Source organism: Hyperolius riggenbachi, chromosome 3 (assembly GCF_040937935.1).
Source record: "Hyperolius riggenbachi isolate aHypRig1 chromosome 3, aHypRig1.pri, whole genome shotgun sequence".
In the NCBI taxonomy this organism is placed as follows: domain Eukaryota; kingdom Metazoa; phylum Chordata; class Amphibia; order Anura; family Hyperoliidae; genus Hyperolius; species Hyperolius riggenbachi.
In genome coordinates, this window is record NC_090648.1 from 304115049 (window position 1) to 304136533 (window position 21485).

Here is a 21485-nt window from a genome sequence, read left to right on the forward strand (position 1 = left end):
CAATGGTACTACCGCTGAACCGCCCGCTGCCCGGCCTCAACGCGTCACTCTCCTACTTGGACTCCTCCTCCTCACTCCACTGCCAGCCACCGCTACTATTTAACTTGCATTAAACTTTTTTTATGGGGAAGCGGGCAGAGGGGGGAGCGCTAGCGGAGGTGGTGGGGGGAATTCCCCCCCCGCGATCGGGGCATGCTCCCCCCTTATGCCTGCGACCCCATAGGGCCCCCAAAATGGGCATGTTCGGGGGTCCCATTGACTTCCATTGAGTTCGGCATGTTCGGGCCGAACATGCCGAACATCTGGCCCATGTTCGGCCTGTTCGGCCCGAACCCGAACATCCAGGTGTTCGCCCAACACTAGTCCATATCCATGTGTTGCGATTCACCACGGAATCTCAATGCACAGTTGCTGATTAAAACGTGCATTGTGATTTCCATTCATTATATGAATGCAATTGCATTGCCGAAAATTGCATCTAACGTCACATTAACCGAACATCCCAGCGAACCAGGACTTGGTTACTATGGCAACAGACCGGAAATTCCGTTTAATCATCTAGAGTGTGCGAGCTGTATGCCGCAGCCGCGCTAGTCTGTAAAGGTCTGCCTCTTTGCAAACTTTCTGCTGGATAAATAGAAGTTGCGAAACCCACTGAGGATACAAAAAGGATAAAAGCTTTATGAAGTGTGGACAGTGAACTGTGAGTAACCATCATAAAAGATATAACGATCATATGGATGCAAAATTTTGCACTGGATAAATTAAGAACTGTTATTTTTAGTACATAATTTAACTTTTTTTTTACCGGTATATTTTTTGTGCATCAGCAAAAATTAGAGTAACAGTGGATGCTTTACGACAATAATCATCACAACAACCCTAATCAAGCAGGATCTTGCGGTGTGTGATTCTGTGATGGTGGGTCGGTGAGTGTGGTTGGATGTGTGTTCTGGAGCATTAGCACTGCCATAATTGAGCTGATTTTTATAGGTGAATGCATGCATAATGTATATATATATATATAAATGTATTTTATCATTATTAAAGTTTGTATACAAGATTATTTTTACACGTTTTTGGATCTGTTTGAGTGGAATTAGGGTACTTGTCCACTTTTCTTCCTTGCAGGCTAATCTAATTTTGGGAGAAGATGCTCTGTAATCAGAACTATGAATAGTGGCTGATAAGGCAGTGCTTCATACTGGCAGTACTTTAACTGAACACAAGCAGAGAGTGTACACAGAAGGCAAAGTCTCACTGGATACATTATAATTTATATGCTATACAAGATATTCCAATGGCAGCTTTCAAGCAAATAAACTGCACTTTGGGAACTTGTAATTTGTAAATGGATGATAATACTTTAAATAAGTAACTGTATGGATCATAAAAAGTAGGAAAACATGTTTTTATTGAATGTTATACCATAGTTTAATCCCACTTTAATTAAGTTATGAATAATAAATTTTACAGCTCAGTTTTATGATCCCTGTCACTGAATCATTATTCCACTGTGCTGTGGTTGTACAACTTTGCACGTTTTTCAATTTTTCCTTATTTTGTTTTTGGATTTTCCACATTTAACTATGCAAGGAAACTGAGATGGGCTAAGAGAAGGTTTTGGCCAAATGTTGCCTTAAATAGATGTTGCACGCTGACAGAGACTTGTCCCAAAAAGTTTGAAGCTGTGACTATGGAAAAATACAACTGTTTGAATACTTTCAAGATGCTAAATGTAACCTCACCCATGGTCTCCTTCACTGGTCTAATCAAAGTCTCTCCTTTAATATTCACTGTACTTGATTCTGCATGTATGTGTGTTTTCTTATTTTATTTTAATAGTCTGTGTAACAACATGCCGGACAAAGAAAACTGAATTTTCTCAACATATTGCATCAAAAGATAAACACTACTAGCATCTTAAGCTTGCAAATAAAAATGAATAAACATCAGATTTCATTTTCTGAAAAATGAAGAGGTAGCAAATGCTTTTGTCATGCATGTCCAAATATAAACCGTATAGAAAAGCATACATATATCACAATTATACACGTTTCTTCAATTGTTTATGTTCCCTTTATCATTTGAGCTCACTTCACAAAGAAAAAAAAAACATGCATACAAGATAAATGTATGCCCTGAAGAACTTACAATTTTACTTAGTGTCTGAGATTCAGGGAGATAAAGTGGCCTGCCTAGGGTCAGCGTAATGCAGCCAAACAAATCAACAAAAGCTCTCCGCTGTGCTCCTGTAGTGAGAATGAAGTCTGATACACTTGATAGAAAAAGAACTCCAGGACCCGCTGTAAATTCCCACTGGCTTCACAAAAGCATATCTGAGTGATCTGCTATGCTGCGTATATTGATTATTTTTACAGTCCTTCAAACAGGCAAACATATCTATAGACCATTTATTAGTAGAAACTCTAGTGTAATGAAACAGGAGGACTTTGTATTAAAATGAGATGCATTTCATGACCCAAAATATAACAAAGTAACTAAAATCTTCTCATTCTTAAATCTCCCATCCTCATTATGAGAAAGCTGCTAATTAGGTTTATGGTGCACATTGATCTCACCTCCCCCAACCAAAAACAAAAAACAAAAAACAAAATTGGTTTGTCTTTCCCCTGCACCTTTTACTGTAAAATACTGATCAAGAAAACTGTTTACACAGGTAAAAATTATAAAGTTCTTACTGTACTATCAAAGCAGACAGTTTATTTTCTGCATTTAAAGGATACCTGAGGTGACGTGACATAATGAAATAGACGTGTATTTACAGTGCCTAGTACACAAATAACTGAGCTGTGTTCCTTTTTTTTTCTTTCTCTGCATGAAAGAGTTAAACTTCAGGTATGTAAATGGAAGTTCCTGTCTGGGTCAGGACTGAGAGACTACAGTGTGACCCCTCACTGATAAGAAATTACAACTATAAAACACTTTTCTAGCAGAAACTGGTTTCTGAGAGCATGAAAGAGATAAAAAGAGTCAATAGTTCATAGATTTTTGCTCTAGCATACTTCAATGAATGTGTCATTGAGCAAAAACAATAAAACAGTAAAAACTTGAAAAGTATATTTAAATATAAAATACAACTGTGGAATATCTTAAAAAGTCATTTTTAAGAAAGGTAGATACAATGGTTTATTTCATTCGTTTATTTTCACCTCGGGCTTCCTTTAATCTGTTGAGCTATGATGTGCAAATTACATGAAATGACCCCACTTTGGTCCTTGACATTTTCCTTCTGCATCAGATTGGCTGTTTAAGATCTTGAAAATTATTTGAAGTATAATTAATTAAGTGTTGTCATGTTTATTATTTTTTAATTTTGTTTTTAGATCACATTGAGGTTATATTCCTTGTATATTCATGCCAACTTTTATTTTCCTTCTGCAGCAATGTGTTACTGTTAATTAGTGTGACTGATCTTCTAGACATTTGTAGAAATGTTAATGCACCCTAATAGCTGCTTATGAAGGTAGAATCAAAGTCTCAGGGAGATGACTGTGTAACAGTATTAGTATAACTTTCTCATTATTCTTTGTAAAGCCAAAACTGTATGTTTTTTTCTGCCACTTTTAGCTTATATCATTGCTCATCCTCATACTTTTCTTTTCCAGGCCCAGGCTATCTGGAGAAGTAAAAATCTCATGGGTTGCCTAAAATAAGTTCTCTGCAGTCTAGACTCTCAGCCAAGAGTAAAACGCTAGGTATTTGTATGAAGAAGTTTAAACAAAAGTATCTACTTTGGTAATTTTCATGTAGTAAACTTGTTGTTAAGAAAAAGCTCGTTTAAAGAGAACCAGAGGTGTGTTTAAAGAATGTTATCTGCATACAGAGGCTGGATCTGCCTATACAGCCCAGCCTCTGTTGCTATCCCAAACCCCACTAAGGTCCCCCTGCACTCTGCAATCCCTCATAAATCACAGCCGTGTTGTGAGGCTGTGTTTACATCTGTAGTGTCAGTCTCAGCTGCTCCCCCGCCTCCTGCATAGCTCCGGTCCCTGCCCCTGTCCCTTCCCTCCAATCAGCAGGGAGGGAAAGGGATGCAGGCGGGGACTGGAGTTCTGCAGGAGGCGGGGAGAGCAGCAGACTGACACTATAGAGATAAACACAGCCAGCTCTGACAAGCTGTTTGTCAGCAGCGTGGCTGTGATTTATGAGGGATTTATGAGTTCAGGGGGACCTTAGGGGGGTTTGGGATAGCAACAGAGGCTGGGCTGTATAGGCAGATCCAGCCTCTGTATGCAGATAATATTCTTCAAACCCACCTCGGGTTCTCTTTAAGTGCAGGTGTCTAAAGAAGCATAAACATGCACTATTGGTGCCATCACTAGTACAAACATGTACTATTGCAAAAGGGAGAGTAACAGGAAAGAAGATATGGTGCACAATGTAGTGATGTTTGGCAGGGGATCAATGTGCTTAATCAACGCTCATGTTTAATGATTTCAGGAAAGGAAAGGAAAGGATTGCTACCTCCACCGATACATGACCCAAGGGAGCAGGGATCATGTGGTCTCAATTCAGGCAGCAAAATGAAGAATGTCCCACTAAACCATGGGTTGAGTATAAGAGTTTCTTCAATTTTATTAGCACATCAGTAGATACACAACAGGCTCACGCGTATCGGAGCTCTAAATGGCTCCTTAATCATAGCCAACATACACAAATTCATCACAGGTTTAAGTAGTTGAGTGCCAGTCCACAATGGGCATGGCTGCTCCTCTTAAAGTGACATATACAAAAATACATATAAAATGGTATTGCCAATATACAAAAGTAGAACATTTAAAGACCGATAAAGACATAGTCAAGCACTAAGATATATAGATGGATAAAAAACAGACATAACATTTATCAGATAAAGTAATATCCAGAAGAGAGCTTATATGTGAGTTATCGCTCTCAGGAGAAAGGTTGCAGTAGTACACATTATAGGTGAATTGATGTCTAATCCAGATAGGATGAATAAGTATATATCTATTTTTCAACGGCGTTCTTGCCTCTGATCCCTCTCTTAACATGCAGTCTTCTTTTACTAATCTTGAATGTTTATTGGAAAAAGAGGTGCGATTGTGGTGGGATACTACTACTTTGAAACATTATGTCTCTGAAGGTATGATCCCGAGAGGCTTACGTATCAAAAATATACCCACCACTATTTATTCCAATCAATTCATAATAGAATGGAACCAATTTCTTACTGACTGTTCCATTCGACTCCTGAAATTGATTATATATTATGAGGAAAAAAAGCTTGCTGACATCATAGTTCAAATTACAGAGACTAAAAGGGATCTTGAAAAATTATCTTCCTTTGAACTCTTTGATGAACTCAACAGTAAAATAAAAGACAATATTGCTAAATTTGGAAAGTATCGTTACTAACACAAAACAAGTGAAATTTCTCAGGGACTCGGGAGACTACAAGAACAATGTGGTGCTTGACTATGTCATTATTGGTTTTTAAATTTTCTACTATTGTATATTGTCAATGCCATTTTATATGTATTTTTGTATATGTCACTTTAAGAGGAGAAGCCATGCCCATTGTTGGCTGGCACTCAACTACTTAAACCTGTGATGAATTTGTGTATGTTGGCTATGATTAAGGAGCCATTTAGAGCTCCGATATGCATGAGCCTGTTGTGTATCTCCTGATGTGCTAATAAAATTGAAGAAAATCTTATACTCAACCCATGGTGTAGCGGGACATTCATCGTTTTGCTGCCTTTAATGATTTCACATGCTGGACCTTTAACCAATGTCAGGGATAATGCTACACACTAGATTCTTGGCCAAATGATCCTAAAATAACTGCCTTGGCCAGGTTCCATCTAGCATGTGTGTGAGGTGAGGCTTAATTCTGTCAGTAATTACATACACATAGGGGCTAGCACCCTTGTATCTCTTCCCAAACAAGCTCGACCTAGATTGTGATTGGGACATCAGACTGTGAACCACTCTCATAGACAGTTAGTGACAATTCTACACTCTATTGTAGAGCACTTAAAAATTGTACCCTCTATTGCAAAGCATTGCAAAATATGCGAACATAACATAAATGAATAATATAATAATAATAATAATAATAATAAACTGGAAAATCTAGCCTAAAGATTAATTAGTGTGTCATTAGTGTCATCCATAAGACATGCCATGATGAAACATAATATAATAATTATACTTTTCTATAAAAAAAAAAATATATATATATATATATAAATATATATATTCATATTCTGTATGCAAACAATGAATCAGAAGCTACACAAGTACTCCCTTGCTGGGGGAAAGTGTGCAGACAAAAGAGGGTCCTTAGGGTCCTTAGATTCAGAAATAAATGCAACAGGGTTTTAGCACATGAGATGGTCTTTACTGAGCCAAAAGCAAGTTGCACAGCAATACAGCAACGGTTTTGTACATGACTGCTATGGGTGCCTTACTTTTCTTTATCTAAACAACAAGCACGCAATTTAGAAGATAGAGTAGAAATCTATATTGCTGTACATTATCAGCGCTGCAGATAATCATGGGCAGCAATGAGACAAATCTATAACTACATTATACGTGCCATTACTATTTTTTTCAGTTACACTGTCAAATTTTCCTTTGATCCTTAAAATCCTTTGATGTTATTACATGGTTTGCAGCAATTTTCCAGATATGTTGAATGAAGACTGTCATGTGTAATAATTAAATAGCTAACCCATTATTTCGAACTTAATGCAAACCTGTTCCTGCAGCATACTTCCTAAAAAGTGACTTTGCATGTTAACAGAAATGCTTATCACAACAAGATTAAAGGTCACTTGTTCTCCCAGGGGATTTATTATGCCTGTTTTTTTCCTTGTATGGGGTCTTCCATATTTTTGTGAAGTTATATCTATAAATGGAATCAGTTGTAAAATTTGTAAAACCAAATTTTTGACAAAAACTGGATTTTTTTGTGTACTTGAGGCGACATGAGACATAAGATAAACATGTGTATGTACAGTGCAAAACATATATAATAATCAATCTGTTTTACGTCTTCTACTTCTATTTTGTTGTCTAAAATAGTTAATTTCTAGGCATGGAAGTGACAGCTTCTGTCTTGTCGGTACCTTGTCAGAAATATAATGAACATTACTGATAAGCAAATTACAGTCATAAAGTTTTCCTGGCAGAATACAACTTCTGAACGCAGAGGGAGATAAAATACATGAACTATTAACCTTTTTCTAACTCTGGGATACTTATTAGGCTGGCACTGACCAGAGACAAAAAACATTCAATCCAGTTTGTAAATGTTTAGATATAAAATAAAACCACAGGAAATCTAAAAAAAAGTCGTTTTCAGGGGTAGAAGCATAGATACAATTGCTTATTTAATCTGTTTATTTTCATCTCGGGTTCACTTTAAAGAGACTCTGAAGCGAGAATAAATCTCGCTTCAGAGCTCATAAATAGCAGGGGCACGTGTGCCCCTGCTAAAACGCCGCTATCCCGCGGCTAAACGGGGGTCCCTTCACCCCCAACCCACCCCCCGCAAAAGTGTGTCGTGAAAAGGTCGCTGGCTGTCTCTTCCTGGAGGCAGGGCTAACGGCTGCAGCCCTGCCTCCAGTCGCGTCTGTCAGCGGCGCATCGCCGCCTCTCCCCCGCCCCTCTCAGTGAAGGAAGACTGAGAGGGGCGGGGGAGAGGCGGAGATACGCGCTGACAGACGCGCGTGGGGCAGGGCTGCGGCGGTTAGCCCTGCCCCAACCAGGAAGCGCTCCCCCGGTGTATCGAGGGGGATTTGGGGGTGAAGGGACCCCCATTAAGCCGCGCTATAGCGGCGTTTTAGCAGGGGCACACATGCCCCTGCTATTTATGAGGTCTGAAGCGAGATTTATTCTCGCTTCAGACTCTCTTTAAAAGATTCCTCACTGTCTCCAATTCTTTTTTTTTTTGCAAAAACCTTTCTCAATAAATATGCATATTTTTTACAAATCATTCAGCAAAAATGACCATCCTGCTCATCAATAGTACAAAGATTGGCATAATCCTGTGCAATTCTCTCTCCGTGTCTCAACACAAATTATGCTACTGTGTTATCAAAAATATTTGTGTATCTCGGAAAAAAATATTTCTCATCAGCGGTAATCTTTGTCTGCAATCTTCTCCTGAGGTTTTTCTCCTCAGGGAACTTAGAAGCAAAGCAGCAGGGGCACAATACAGTTAAAATATAGACAGAAAGAAGGAAATGAGACAAGGTTGTAGAATCAAGATAAAGCTTCCAGTCCATGCCTTGAAAAGATGAAGTGACTGCATCTGTTGGCAGCTGGCCATTTTTTGTACTGAGCTTTCAGCATTGTAAACTCATAAAAAAGTTTGGTCTAATGAAAAACTTTAATCACTTCACCACTGAGTTTTTTTCTCTTTTTGGACCAGAGCAATTTTCATATATCAGCGCTTCTCCAATTCATTCGCCAAAATCACTTCTTTTCACACCTAAATGATCTATAGCTTGTTTTTTTCTGTCACAAATTAGGCTTTTGAGGGGGATCATATTTGTTTTTAGTAATTACTTTAATTTATATGAATTTTTAAAGGATAGTGTACTGGTCAAGGGCACTACCTTTGACATGGGATACCAGGGTTTGAATCCTGGTTAGGGTCAGTACTTATTCAGTAAGGCGTTCAAGGCAAGACTCCCTAACACTGCAGGGTGGCCTCTTGAGCGCATCCCAGTGGCTTCAGCTCTGGATCGCTTTGTGTCCGAATGGAGAAAAGTGCTATAAAATGTTTGAATTATTATTATTACTAAAGGGAAAACTGGGGAAGAAATGAAAGATGGTCTGGATTAAATTATCCTTCTATTTTTTTAGTCTATGACACCTACCTGTTAAAGCACAAATGAAGTGAGAGGGATATGGAGGCTGCTATATTTATTTACTTTTAAACAATGCAAATTGTCTGGCAATCCTGCTGGTCTATTAGGCAGCAGTAGTGTCTGAATCACAAACCTGAAACAAGCTTGTGACTAATCTAGTCAGACTTCATTCAGAAACATCTGATCTGCATGCTTGTTTAGGGTCTATGGCTAAAAATTTTCAAGGCAAAGGGTCAGCAGAAAAGCAATTTGAGCTGTTTAGAAGGAAATACATACAGTATGGCAGCCTCAATATCTCTCTCACTTTGTCTGCTCATTATGCTATATGAGCATCTAGGACATGATTTTGATAGGTGGAAGACCTATGTTTTAACATTATTATAACATAAATATTGATCACATAAAGGTTATTTTTTGTGGAAATGGATTATTAAAATGTTTTTTTTTTAAATCTATAATCAATACCTCAAAAGGCAAGTCTTATTTATAAAAAAAAATAAGTATGTATGAGAAGTGATAGGAAGCAACACAGTGAATAGGACTTTTTAAATAAGAAGATTACACAGTGAAAACAGTGAATTATTTTTTATCATTTCTATGAAAATGTCTGCCTCACACACAAAAGATACCAAATGCCTCCACCTCAGTGTGAGGTATATATATATAGTATATATATATATATATATATATATATATATATATATATATATATATATATATATATATATATATATGTATATATAGGTGTGTGAGTATATATATATATACATATATATATATATATATATATATATATATATATATATATATATATATATATATATATATATATATATATAGGCAGGGGGTCAGCAGCATCACAAGTCTATTCCACTCAAGGGAAGTGTATGCAGGCAGACAGAGGAATCCCCAGGTCCTCACGATATCATAGAAAATCCACACGGGTCTGCAGCACACAATGCTCTTTATTGGAGACAAACTGAAACAGATACAAGCAGCAACAGTTTCAGGCATCCCCACCCTTTGTCAAGCTAATTACATACAGGAGTTTATACATTTATATATACTCCCACACAGGAAGTGAACTCATGGTTGCCTGGAAACCAATCCAAACAAAAACAATAACAGATCAATATAACACATGTGTTCAGTCACAATTATCTGAAAGAATGAAAATTAAATATAAGTTCATTTCAAAGTCCAACAGTAGTTCCATGGTGATGTGGATAAAACCCATGGTGACCTAGAAAAACTCAACTACCAAGCATTCTCAATCATTCGGCAAATATGGCCATCAGTGCTCAAAGTGATGAAGGCCAATTTCTTAGCCTCTTTGGGTGCTCTGCTGAGCTTAAAGACCGAGTTCCTCAGCTCCCTCAGGGTTACTTTACTTTCAGTCACTGTATTTTAACATTTAATACAGAGTTCATGGTATGTATATATAGTGGGGGTATAGTATTTTTTAAATTTTATCTCAAGCAACCAGAAAGCTCACTTATCCTGCATCAGCTGATCCCTGTCAGTGCACTATCTATTATTATTATTATTATTATTATTATTATTATTATTATTATTATTATTATTATGTATTTATAAAGCGCCAACATATCTATCTATCTATCTATCTATCTCTCTATCTATCTTTCTTTCTTTCTTTCTATCTATCTATTACCTTAAAAAGCAGCTTACCCTTTCTTCCACCTGCAAAGCATAATATAGCATAGAACTATTATGCTTTTTTTCTCCTTTGATTTGGATACATAGCTGTCTACCTATCTATTTTTTTTATCTAAACATGTTAAACAGGTCACATAGAAGGTAGAATATAAACTGAATATACTTTGAATGGGTACGTAAGATAGTCCATCATATTGCATAGAGGTGGTAAGATTGTACAATCAAGATTGAATTGTTAGTGGGCACCTTGAGGAATAACTGGTAATTCTTTCAAAGATGTTTTAAAAGTATTAAAAAGTATTTTTAAATGGCCTGGGAGCTTTTAATAAGCTAAAAGTTTCTGTTGCCTGGGGCAGCAATGGCATAGGAGATCTGAAAGTATATAGACTAAGCAAATCAGCATCCACTTTTCTGGAAGGAAATGGAGACAGGTATGCTTAATCACTTGCTGACCGCACACTCATATCGTGCGGCGGCAAAGTGGTAGCTGGAGGACCAGCGATGCACATCTGCATCGCCAGGGGCCTCCCTAATTAATCAGGAAAGGCCGTTTCCTGTTAGATCACGGAGCAGGTCTCCGTGAATAGCCTGCGAGCCGCTGATCGCGTCTCGCAGACTAAATATAAACGCAGGAGACGTTTGTCTCCTTTGTTTACATTAAACGGCGCTGCTGCTACAGCAGCGCCGTAAGGCAGATCGGCGATCCCCGGCCGCTGACTGTCACAGGCTGCACAGGACAGATAGCGTCCTGTGCAGCCCTGATCACCAGGGGTGAGAGGGAGGAGAGGGAGGGGGGAATTTCACCACGGAGGGGGCTTTGAGGTGCCCCCCCGCAACACCCAGGCAGGCAGGAGCGATCAGACCCCCCCTGCACATCATCCCCATAGGGGGGGGGGGGGGGAAGGGGGGCGATCTGATTGCTCTGCCTGCAACCTGATCTGTGCTGGTGGCTGCAGAGCCCACCCAGCACAGATCATAAAAAAACACGCTGGTCCTTAAGGGGGGGGGGGTAAAGGCTGAGTCCTCAAGTGATTAAAAAATGATCTTCCATGACAATCCCACTGCAAATGAAATGCAAATTCCATTGCTGTATCCACTCATTCCTATTGCATATCATATTGTGAATATGTGTATCAGACAGATCAACGTATACAGGAAACCGCAAATTGTGTCTGATTTTCTGATGATTTGATTCTGGATTGGGAAATTGGGCAACTGAAAGATAGATTGCCTGTAGAATGGCTTATATATTTATAGCTCTTGCTCCAACAGCTGGATTGTGGTATCAGTCTTTCAGCAGGCGAGCGCCTGCAGGTGGTTTACAACAGGAACACATTTTGACCTGAATTATGAAACTGTGACCTCTGTTGCTCAAACAGCAGGGATTGCTGAGAAATTACTATATTAACAGCGGTGTGCTTTCAATATCACGCAGGTACTCCCAGTGAAAAGTTTTTATTTTTACATTTCTCATAAACTCAGTCAGTCCTAGCTTTATTTATAAAAGGAACATGCTTGCTGTGGATGCTGCATGCAGTTGTAGTCACACTACCACAACCTTGGAATTCTTATGAGAGTGGCAAATCCTAGGTTAATAATAACATAACAATACTTTACTATTATATTATATCATCAGAATAGCTGTTAATCTAACATTGTTCACTATATAAAAATCACACAACATTTTCTAAACTGGGTAACCCCCGCTGTGTCCCATGTCTCAGTGGTCACAAATCTCTAGGTTAAAGGCACTATGTAATATTGGTCCAGCTTGCAAAAAGACTCTTAAAGGAACATTATCAATAACCAAGTGTTCTAAAATGACAATGTACAAATAATGTCTAAGTAGCTGTGTAAACATTTTCCTACTTTTCATGTTAAATATCAGAGGCAAAAGCTGTAATGCGTTGTGGATTAGTTGTAGCTGCATTGGGATGATTCATTTGCAAAGGTGTGTGCCTGTGCTTCTGTATTAGAGGGCCAGTGCTTTTCCTTGCATGTGAGACTACAGAGTTACATGAAAAGCCTTGAGTGTCAGGTTTCACACACAATTACAAACAAGATACATTTATCTTCTGCTCTCTGTGCAGACAGCTCATTCAGAGAGATACAAGCAGCTGCAGTTAAGCTAGTGAGACTTATCTCACACACAGGGCTAACAGATGTAGTGTTAGGAATTCCTCCCTTCCCCATGGTCTACTGGTCCATCAATTTGGTGTCAGTGAAGTGTGAAAGGAATTTGATAACAGTAAACAAAGAGATAAGCATTCAAATGTATACACCAGTACTTAGCAACACTTCCCAAAGTATTCTCATCTCAATTAAAAAACAAAACAAAACATGTTCCTTTAACTGTTGTTCCTGGATGATTCATGGAATCCTCACTAGAGAAGTTTAGAGATGTCTTAGTAAATTGAGTCCTGAGAGTCTTTTTTTAAATACATAAATCTAGGATGGTCTTAGTTCATCAGAAAAAAAAATGCAGGCTGAAACACACAGCTGCTAATGTATTAACCTGTTAGCAGTTCCCACTGTGTCAACATGATTTCAATATGAATCATTTTTTAAAATCCAAACTAGGTTTCCTGAATCACTTGTGACAATTTAAATGTAAATGTTTAGTGAAATCAGAAGATTCTTAGAGATGCCTTAAAGTAAAGTGTGAGAATAAAAAATAAAAAATGGGGTAATTACCTCAGGAGAGGCAAGTCTCTGGATCCTCTAGGATCTAGAGGCTTCTCTCTCCTGAGGTAAGTACCCCATTCTTTTATCCTCCTCCACCATGGGTGTGACTCCCAAAGCTCTCAGGCATGTAGCCTGCACAGTAGCACTAGCAAGGACCCACATGGGGTTCAGTGGAAAAAGGATCCAGAGGCTTCCCTCAATTAATATAAGTACCATTTTGGAGCACTTCTCTTTCCCTACAGGTGCGCTTTAAAAAAAAATCAAGCTCATAATGCTGTGGTGTATAATCTACCCTGGCTGAATGAATCATAGATTATGACAAAACAGGTAAGGGGATGTACCCAACTAATTTCATGGATTTGGCCAAGTGACAATATTTACTAATACTTGCATACTTGCTTATCATAAGCCATCTTTTCTCATTTGTCCTGCTGCCTGTCTTCTTTACACTGCTACTGCAGTACCTGGTTTCCTTCTGCGCTTCACCTTATACTCCCCTGCCTTTACATTGGTACAGAGAAACGCCCAAACGGCATGGCAGTCCTGTCCATTCCCTGCCATGACATTATTCATGTGCAAGGGTGTGCAGAAGAGAGCTACAAAACTGAGTCAGTTTCCACTTTAAGTGATAGAGCCAGTCAAAGTAAATTAACTCAAGTTGGTAAGAACAATAGATTCTTGCATGATTGCTGTGTGGTTAGCAGTGTACATAATTTATTCTTTAAAAATGTAAAAGCTACTTGTCTGCTTTACTCTGCAAGAAACACAAGCACACACATATATACGGCTGCCCTAACATCTTCTTTGTTATCTTCATTTTAAGTGTCAAACTGTTGTAGCGCTGGTTCATGACTATGTCAAATTCCATTCACAATCCAAGCGCTTGACTGTTAAGCTATCTATACGGCCTGTTCCTCTCTCTTTTTGTATATAAGGCCATATTAGTTGAATCGATGAAGCTATTTGTCAGCTAGCCATGCATTATTAAAGTTTATTTGTTCCACATATTTGTTGGTTCTTTCGAAGCAGTCGAGAAACTCTTTCATTTGTCTAATTTATAAGCTTTCCTGGGCTTGCATTCTAGTAGTTTAGACGTGTCACCGGCAATAACTATGAAAAATTGCAGTGTGCATCTTGCTCTCCTTTACTTTCTCCAGCTTTACAGTCTATCCCAGCTACCAAAGGGACTTCAGCTTCAAGACGTAACAAATCTAATTTAACCCTACTGAATTTCCATTTTCGTGCCTAATGTTCATTTTGTGGAGCCTGAACACATTTCAAATTGTATAGAATCATTTATAGTAAAATAAAAAAGCAATCAAAGCAAATTTTATATTAAAAGATATTTTATTTAAAGAAGTTGAAATATAGCATCAGTACTGAAGGTGGTCTTTGTTAAAACTGGTTCATAAGTGTATTGCAAATACCTTATTATACCCCTTTTAAGTTCATAAAAAGTAAATTGATCAGTGTACCTAAATTTGCAAATGGCACATATGGCTAAGCCCAAGACAGAGACTATGGGAGCCCTGATTGTGTAGTAGTTTTTGTCATTTGGAGAAGAGGTATATTAAAGGGGGTACTCACAATATGAGATCTCTGTAAAGGGCAATCATCCAATATAGCCTTTTGGGAGACTACAGTCTCCCCACGGGCTCAGGGATCACCAAGTGTACTTTGGTCACTCTCCAATGCCAAGGCTACTGTTGGATTCTGGCACTACTATTTGACATTATGAAGTCAGTTGTGTACACTCGTGTTGCCCTAGTGCAAATACATTTTGTTTACCTAACCCTATATCCATGTCATTCTTGAGGTAAGACACCTTTTAATCTTTAATTTTAAGGATTTTCATGCATTTTATTTCCTCCTGGCTTCCTCTTTCCCCATTATGTCTTCCAATGATCTTTTTTATGCACCAGTGAACCAGTATACTCCCTAAACTACTAAAAAGGCGATTTAAAGCAAACTCAAAATGAAAACAACCATAGAAGATAATTAACCTCCTTAGCAGTAACCCCAGGCTGGACACGGGGTAAGCCGCGCAGGAGGATTTCTCAGGCCCCGCTGGGCCAATTTGCATAATTTTTTTATACACGCAGCTAGCACTTTGCCATGGCGATGGGGGAAGCCCTCATGGAAATCCGGTTCAGAACGGGATTTCCTGACGGGAGAGGGTAGGGGGATGCCGCTGCTCATGATTTAATAAAAATATGTTTAAATAGTGCTGCGCTGCCTCCCTGGCGGATTCAATTGACCGCTAGGGAGGTTAATTGTATGTTTTTTCTAAAGGTAAGTTAAACAATTAACTGGGTCTCATATTTGTATGTTGAGTTTAAGGTGCTCATTTTATGACTTCATTGTAAAAAACAGCCATGATAATTCTGCCTTTATGAATGGAAAAACTACATAATGGCTGGTATAATAAAGAACAGTCTTACCTTGTCAGGAGTTTTTTTTTAGAGTTTTATTGGACACCACAAGACAGGTGCTCCTGGGAAATTGCTGTCACTAAGACTATACTACAGTGGTATTATTAACCTGAAGAAGCGGGAGAATCCCAAGAAATGCTTCAATTGTTTGTGGTGTCCAATAAAACTCTAAAAAAGCTACTGACAAAGTAAGACCTTTATTATACAAGCCATTATCCTGATACACCAGTGGGGTGCCTCCTTCCTCCCAGTATAATAATACATATGTTTATGGTTTCACATTTAAGTTCATGGGTGATTATCCATTGAGCAAAATAATCATTGCTGAAGAGACCATAGCATAGTTATGCCTTCACATTGCAGCTAGTGGTATCTTTAGTGATGGCAGCAAAACTGCTACTGTCAGCTTTTCAACTAGCCACAGGACTACATTGTGCAAGTGGCTGTAATTAAAAGCACATGTTAGTGAATGTGTTACTAACTGGGGATTCACTTGTGTGCCACCATGGCCTGGATTTATGTGATCTTTGTTATTTCTACCTTACCATTATTAACTTTGGGGTAAAGATATCACTCATACTCACTATATTATATGATAACCAACATGGTGACACTGCTGTTTCATTGTAATAAAAAAAATATAGTTGCAATTTTGAAATTCTCTCCATTATGCAAAAAATAGCACCTCTAGCATGTGTTCTGCAGCCTCTGACCTCTGGTCTATTTTAGACATGCAGTTGTCTTTTCTTCTTGGGTTGGAGTTATCCAAACTGGAGCTGAAATACTCATTAACCACCATGGACAAGCAATGTCTATGACTACTATCTGGGCCTAGGCCTGCTTTCAAAATGCAATGTGAAAAAAAAACCCTTTTAAAGCATTTGCTAGATGTTTCCTGCTGATGGCCTCGAAGATCAACATAGCTCACAGAGCCTTCAGCCAGAAGCATGGGGATGCAGTACAAGGTGGGAGATTCCTATCTCAGGTGAATGGGGAGGGAGTGAAAATGCCAGACAGGATATTAGCTGCTACAGTTGTCCCCCACATTTAAATGGGCAGTGCTAGAGATGCGTCAGTAACTTACCAAACACACAATTGGAGAAACTCACTCCCAAACAGTTCTCTGCTTCTTTATAAAGCCTGCAGGCTGCTTATAAGCCAATGAGAAATGCACACATATGCGTCAGTAACTTATCTGGTGTAAGTCATGTCAAAACTTGCCAATTTAAGTATGTCAAAACTTGCTTATCTTGCACAAATCAGGTATTACTTTAACTGCGTAACCAAGCAGCTCGAGGTGACCCAAAACCACTAGGAAAGTAAGGGGACTAAAAGAGGCCAAAAATCCCTCCTACTAAAAATCAATGCTTCATGTGTTTTGAAAACAGAAGGTATTTGCAATAATTCAGCTTTAAATGCACATCCATGGTTATCCGCAATGCACTGCTACTGATTATGAGATTCAGAGATAATTTGCATATTCAGTAGCGGTGTATTGTGGGCAAACACACATGTTCATTTAAAGCTGAATTATCGCCAATACCTTCTGTTTTAAAAAGGCAAAACACACTAAGCATACCTTAACTGAAAAACCCTGAATTCACAATAGGGCCCCTTTAATTTCAGTTCAATAGTTTCACTGTCAGTTTTCCTTTGTTCCAGTTTTTCTTTGTGACAGAACGCTTTTTTCTGTATATATCTGTATATTTTTAATACAATGGCATGAAATATGTTTACAAAATACTTTTATAAAATAGATCGTTATACAGTAGTCATTATACATCATCTTCTACAAGACACAAAAGTTAAGTATTTCACAAAATATTTATGTATGACATACCTGTAAGCAATTATAGGATAATATGCTGCCGTAACAGCTGGCAAGTATACAAATACCATCTGTTAGGAGCAACTAATTCAAGGCTTTCATGTTTGGCTGTGATGGTGTATGGAATGACTGGCAGCAGATAAAGCCCTTACCATAGGTATATACAATATTAAAAATAATGCATAAAATGTTTTGCGTTATTTATGTTAATGATTTCATTAAATAGAAAAATGAGTTATGCCACTGGTAGAAGATGATCTTTGTCCACAGGAATAAGAAATATGAGCAGAAAGAAAGGAAGATTGACTCTTGGCTAATGAGTAATAAATTATTCAGCTTGAAATAAAATTATGTTTAGCATTTTACAAATGTGCTGAACTATAACGAGGGCAGGCACCAGATAAACCAGACCAAGCAACTATGTAATAGGATTAAAATCTATTATGAATCCTATAAATAGTGCAAGCATCAGTCAGACTCCTGGTCACAAGACAAAATACACACACTTTCTAATGAGCAAAAACTGCTTTGTAATTGTGTATAGTAAATATATATAGCAGTGACATTCAGTAGAGGTCAACGTAACACAATTTTTAATTTCAATTCTTCAGGACAGTGCGTGCTATACTATACCTTATCAACGTGATTGAGATAAAATCCCATCTTTCTCTGATTCCACGTCACAGTTTAGGCAGATCCCTACACAAAATAAAGATACAAAATAGATTATAGAAAAAATGCGCAAACAAGAAACACGCTTGAATACTTTGAATACCAATACACTAAAAATTATAGCTTCCTTGGAATAAAAAAATATGTTAACATAGTTTCAGTTCTAGAGACATAGGCCCATATGCAATTCACTTTTTCACCTAAGTTTTCTCCTAGGAGATCATTTTTAATTTTTGATTTCAAATAACTTTCCAGTACTTTTCAACTAAAAAAGCACCAAAAAGTAGGTGAAATAGTACTATCAAAATTATTTTAATTATTTTCTTGCTTTCTAGTGGCTTAAACAGTATTTTATTGACAAGTTTAAAAATATCACCTAGGAGAAAACTTAGGAGAAAAAGTTAATTGCATATGGGCCATAAACTCACAAAATAGTTTTTAAATGCAAATACTCTCTGTACATTTCTAGCTTGCCCTCATTCATCTACCCCTTTTCTCTTCTAAGGACCCTTTTGTGATTTATGGCTTCACTGACCAGCAGTGATAGTTTTGACATGCAACATAAACTGGAGGTAGCTTAGCTAATTCTGAATGTTCATCATCATATGCACAGATTTGTTACCAGTTTGCATTAAGCTTTGAAGGAAAATTGAAATACATTAGCCATATATATATAACAGCAGATAGGCCAATAAAGTTTGGGTGTAAAGTGGGGGGATCGGCCTATCCATAGGCGATATACCGCAGGTGACTTGTGGGGGCTCCCTGTATGCACAATGCACTGCGGAGCGTGCTTCAGCTATAGCTACCTGTGCTTGCTCTGACTTGCTTCCTGTAGTGTCCCTGATAGCTTTCTGAACTGGCCACTTAGGCTCCAGACTCTTTGTGGTCACATGACACTGAGCCTAGAGCTCTGGTGGCCAGTACAGAATCTGCGCGGGACACTAGAGGATGCAAGTTCAAGTGAGGAAAGACAGCTAAATATACTGAAGCAAGCTCTGCAGTGCACTGAACTCTGCACCTATGGACATACTCCAATATGCGCTCTGCATGTGGAGCACCTGCGCCATGCATGGGTTGGGGGTTCAAACAATTGGAAGGTCATAGCTTTGGGCCTATTTTGTAGGACAAAGGTGTGTGTGTGTGTGTGGGGGGGGAGGTGGTGTTTGTCTACACGTAGGAGAGCGTATCCAAGCGTATATACAATAGGTTTGTTTTACAAATTGTCATGTTTGCATTTGTGATTATTCAGAAAAGAGTGAGCATAGGATGTCTCCCACAATGCATCACTGCTGAATGTGCAATTCATCCTTTGTTGTCCGTGTAAGCTAACCACACCTCCAGAACTGCTGGAATGCAATGGCATGTCATATTGTTAATTGTACAGAGCCACAATAATCCACCATGAGGTTCTAATGTTATAGCTGTTAGCATGAAAAATATTTTCCCAATTAAGTGATTGTTGTGCTTACATTTATTAAACATAATTCCTACAGTTAATTCTTGAGGTCAAGCATGTTTTCATTAATTTTTAGCATAACCCATTAAAATCATTGTTTAAAAAAAGCATCTGCTGGTGTGTGTGTGTGTGTGTGTGTTTGTGTGTGTGTGTGTGTGTGTGTGTGTCAATGTTCCCAGTTGTTTGTTTCATTTCCAGCTAAAGCTGTACATTTTGCTTATCACAGTTTTGTGGAGAAAATCCATTTTTGAAAGCTTGGTATAGTTACAGCCTAGGAAATTGCAGCTAGGCTTATCTTCTTACTAATATTTCTCATCTATCAAACCGCGGTGATTATGAAACTCCAAAGGACAAAATCAATACTCATATAGCATTTGAGATCATGTCTTCAAAGGTAGCTTTCATAGAGGAACTTCAAAAGCCTATAAACATTGTTCTGAAGCCCTGGTTTGGTGTCATAAAAGCCATGTACTTCCTAAAAAGGATTTGTCTCAGCAAACTGTTGGCCTACAAATATATGTATATAAAATCAACAAATCTGTAGGCCTTAGGTGCCTTAGGTCAAGACAGTCATTGGTCAGTACATTAACATACTTGAAGATTCCGTACACTGATAATATGTAAGAGAGCACTGTCATACAAAACAGACATTTTAGATAAAACTGTTGTCACTGTTCACTTCTAAAATGCTATATAATGTATTAAAAAAAAAAACAGCAAATGCCTATTTTATCAATGGCATGAATCACATTTTACAAAAAGGCATCCACTCGGGTTTCTCTAAAATGATCCATTTTGAATGAAAATGACTACTGCGGTCCCAGGTTGATATTTTGCAGGCAATCGATCAGCAGTTACTCATTCATTCTGTTTTTGCACAGGGAATTAATGCTCAGATATCATGACCCCGAGGTATGCATTCGCTGCATAAGCTAGAAGTATGTCACCCTTTGCTGATGATGTCATGCCCCAAGGGCCTCTGTGCAGAGTTCTCAGTCAATTTTGTTCATGACACGTCAGTAGCTAAAGCTATTAATAAAGTGCTGGCAAAATATGCCTTAATGACTGCTAGTAATAATGTAAATCTGCTTAGGCCTCTTCTATGGGTAGAATTTGTTGTAGAAGTGATGGGTTTCATACAAAGCAGCTGCTAGTTTACTTATGGCAATAAATGAAGTTTTTGTTATAGGTGAGAAAATAATAGGATTTAACTAGTATTTGAAAAGGAATCAGCAACTGAAATAGAAAATATATTTTTTTTTTAAAGTGGACCTGAACTCTTGCACAGGACAGAGGGAGAGAAGACAGAAATGCACCCTAGATGTATTTAGATAGATTAACCTGTTCATTCCCTCCCATTTGTGTCTAATCACACGTTGTAATTTGATCTGTCCCTTGTGTCACATGACTGCCATGGCAGATAAGGTCATATGAAAGTACAGGCTGTAAACCATATGTCTGCTTCCATAAATCATGAAGTAGAAACGGTGCAGATTTATTTTAGGATTTGCATTAGCTGTAACAAAGAAATGTTTTATGTTTAAAGATTATTATGCTGATGCGTATCTTTTAGAGCAGAGAGGACATTCTGAGTTCAGGTCCGCTTTAAGGAAAAAGCCCTCCGGTCCTGATGCTTAGACATTTTAATTAGTTTAATAGAGTATGACAGGAGAGGAAGTCGCATACAAGACAGCTTTCACTTAAGTAACTAGCAAATCGTTTCTCTGTTGAGATTGATTGAAAGGGTGGAAACTTTTGACCTTTGTGTTAAGAACACCATGTTCTCTATGTGAAAATTATGCATCCAAGGTTTAATACATCCTACGCAGAATATAAAACACTTCTAGCTGTGGAATAAGAGGTTA

At 38.1% G+C, this 21485-nt stretch overlaps 1 protein-coding gene across 2 annotated transcripts in view; it reads right to left on the bottom strand.

The window, feature by feature from the left end:
• SYT1 (synaptotagmin 1) overlaps window positions 1–21485 on the bottom strand; it is a 765091-nt gene that overhangs the window by 325309 nt on the left and 418297 nt on the right. For both annotated transcript variants that reach the window (XM_068276627.1, XM_068276626.1), the window contains exon 5: window positions 18123–18188. In XM_068276627.1, coding sequence (XP_068132728.1) covers window positions 18123–18152 — 30 coding nt within the window. In that variant the 5' untranslated portion in view covers window positions 18153–18188. The remainder of the gene's footprint in view (window positions 1–18122; window positions 18189–21485) is intronic.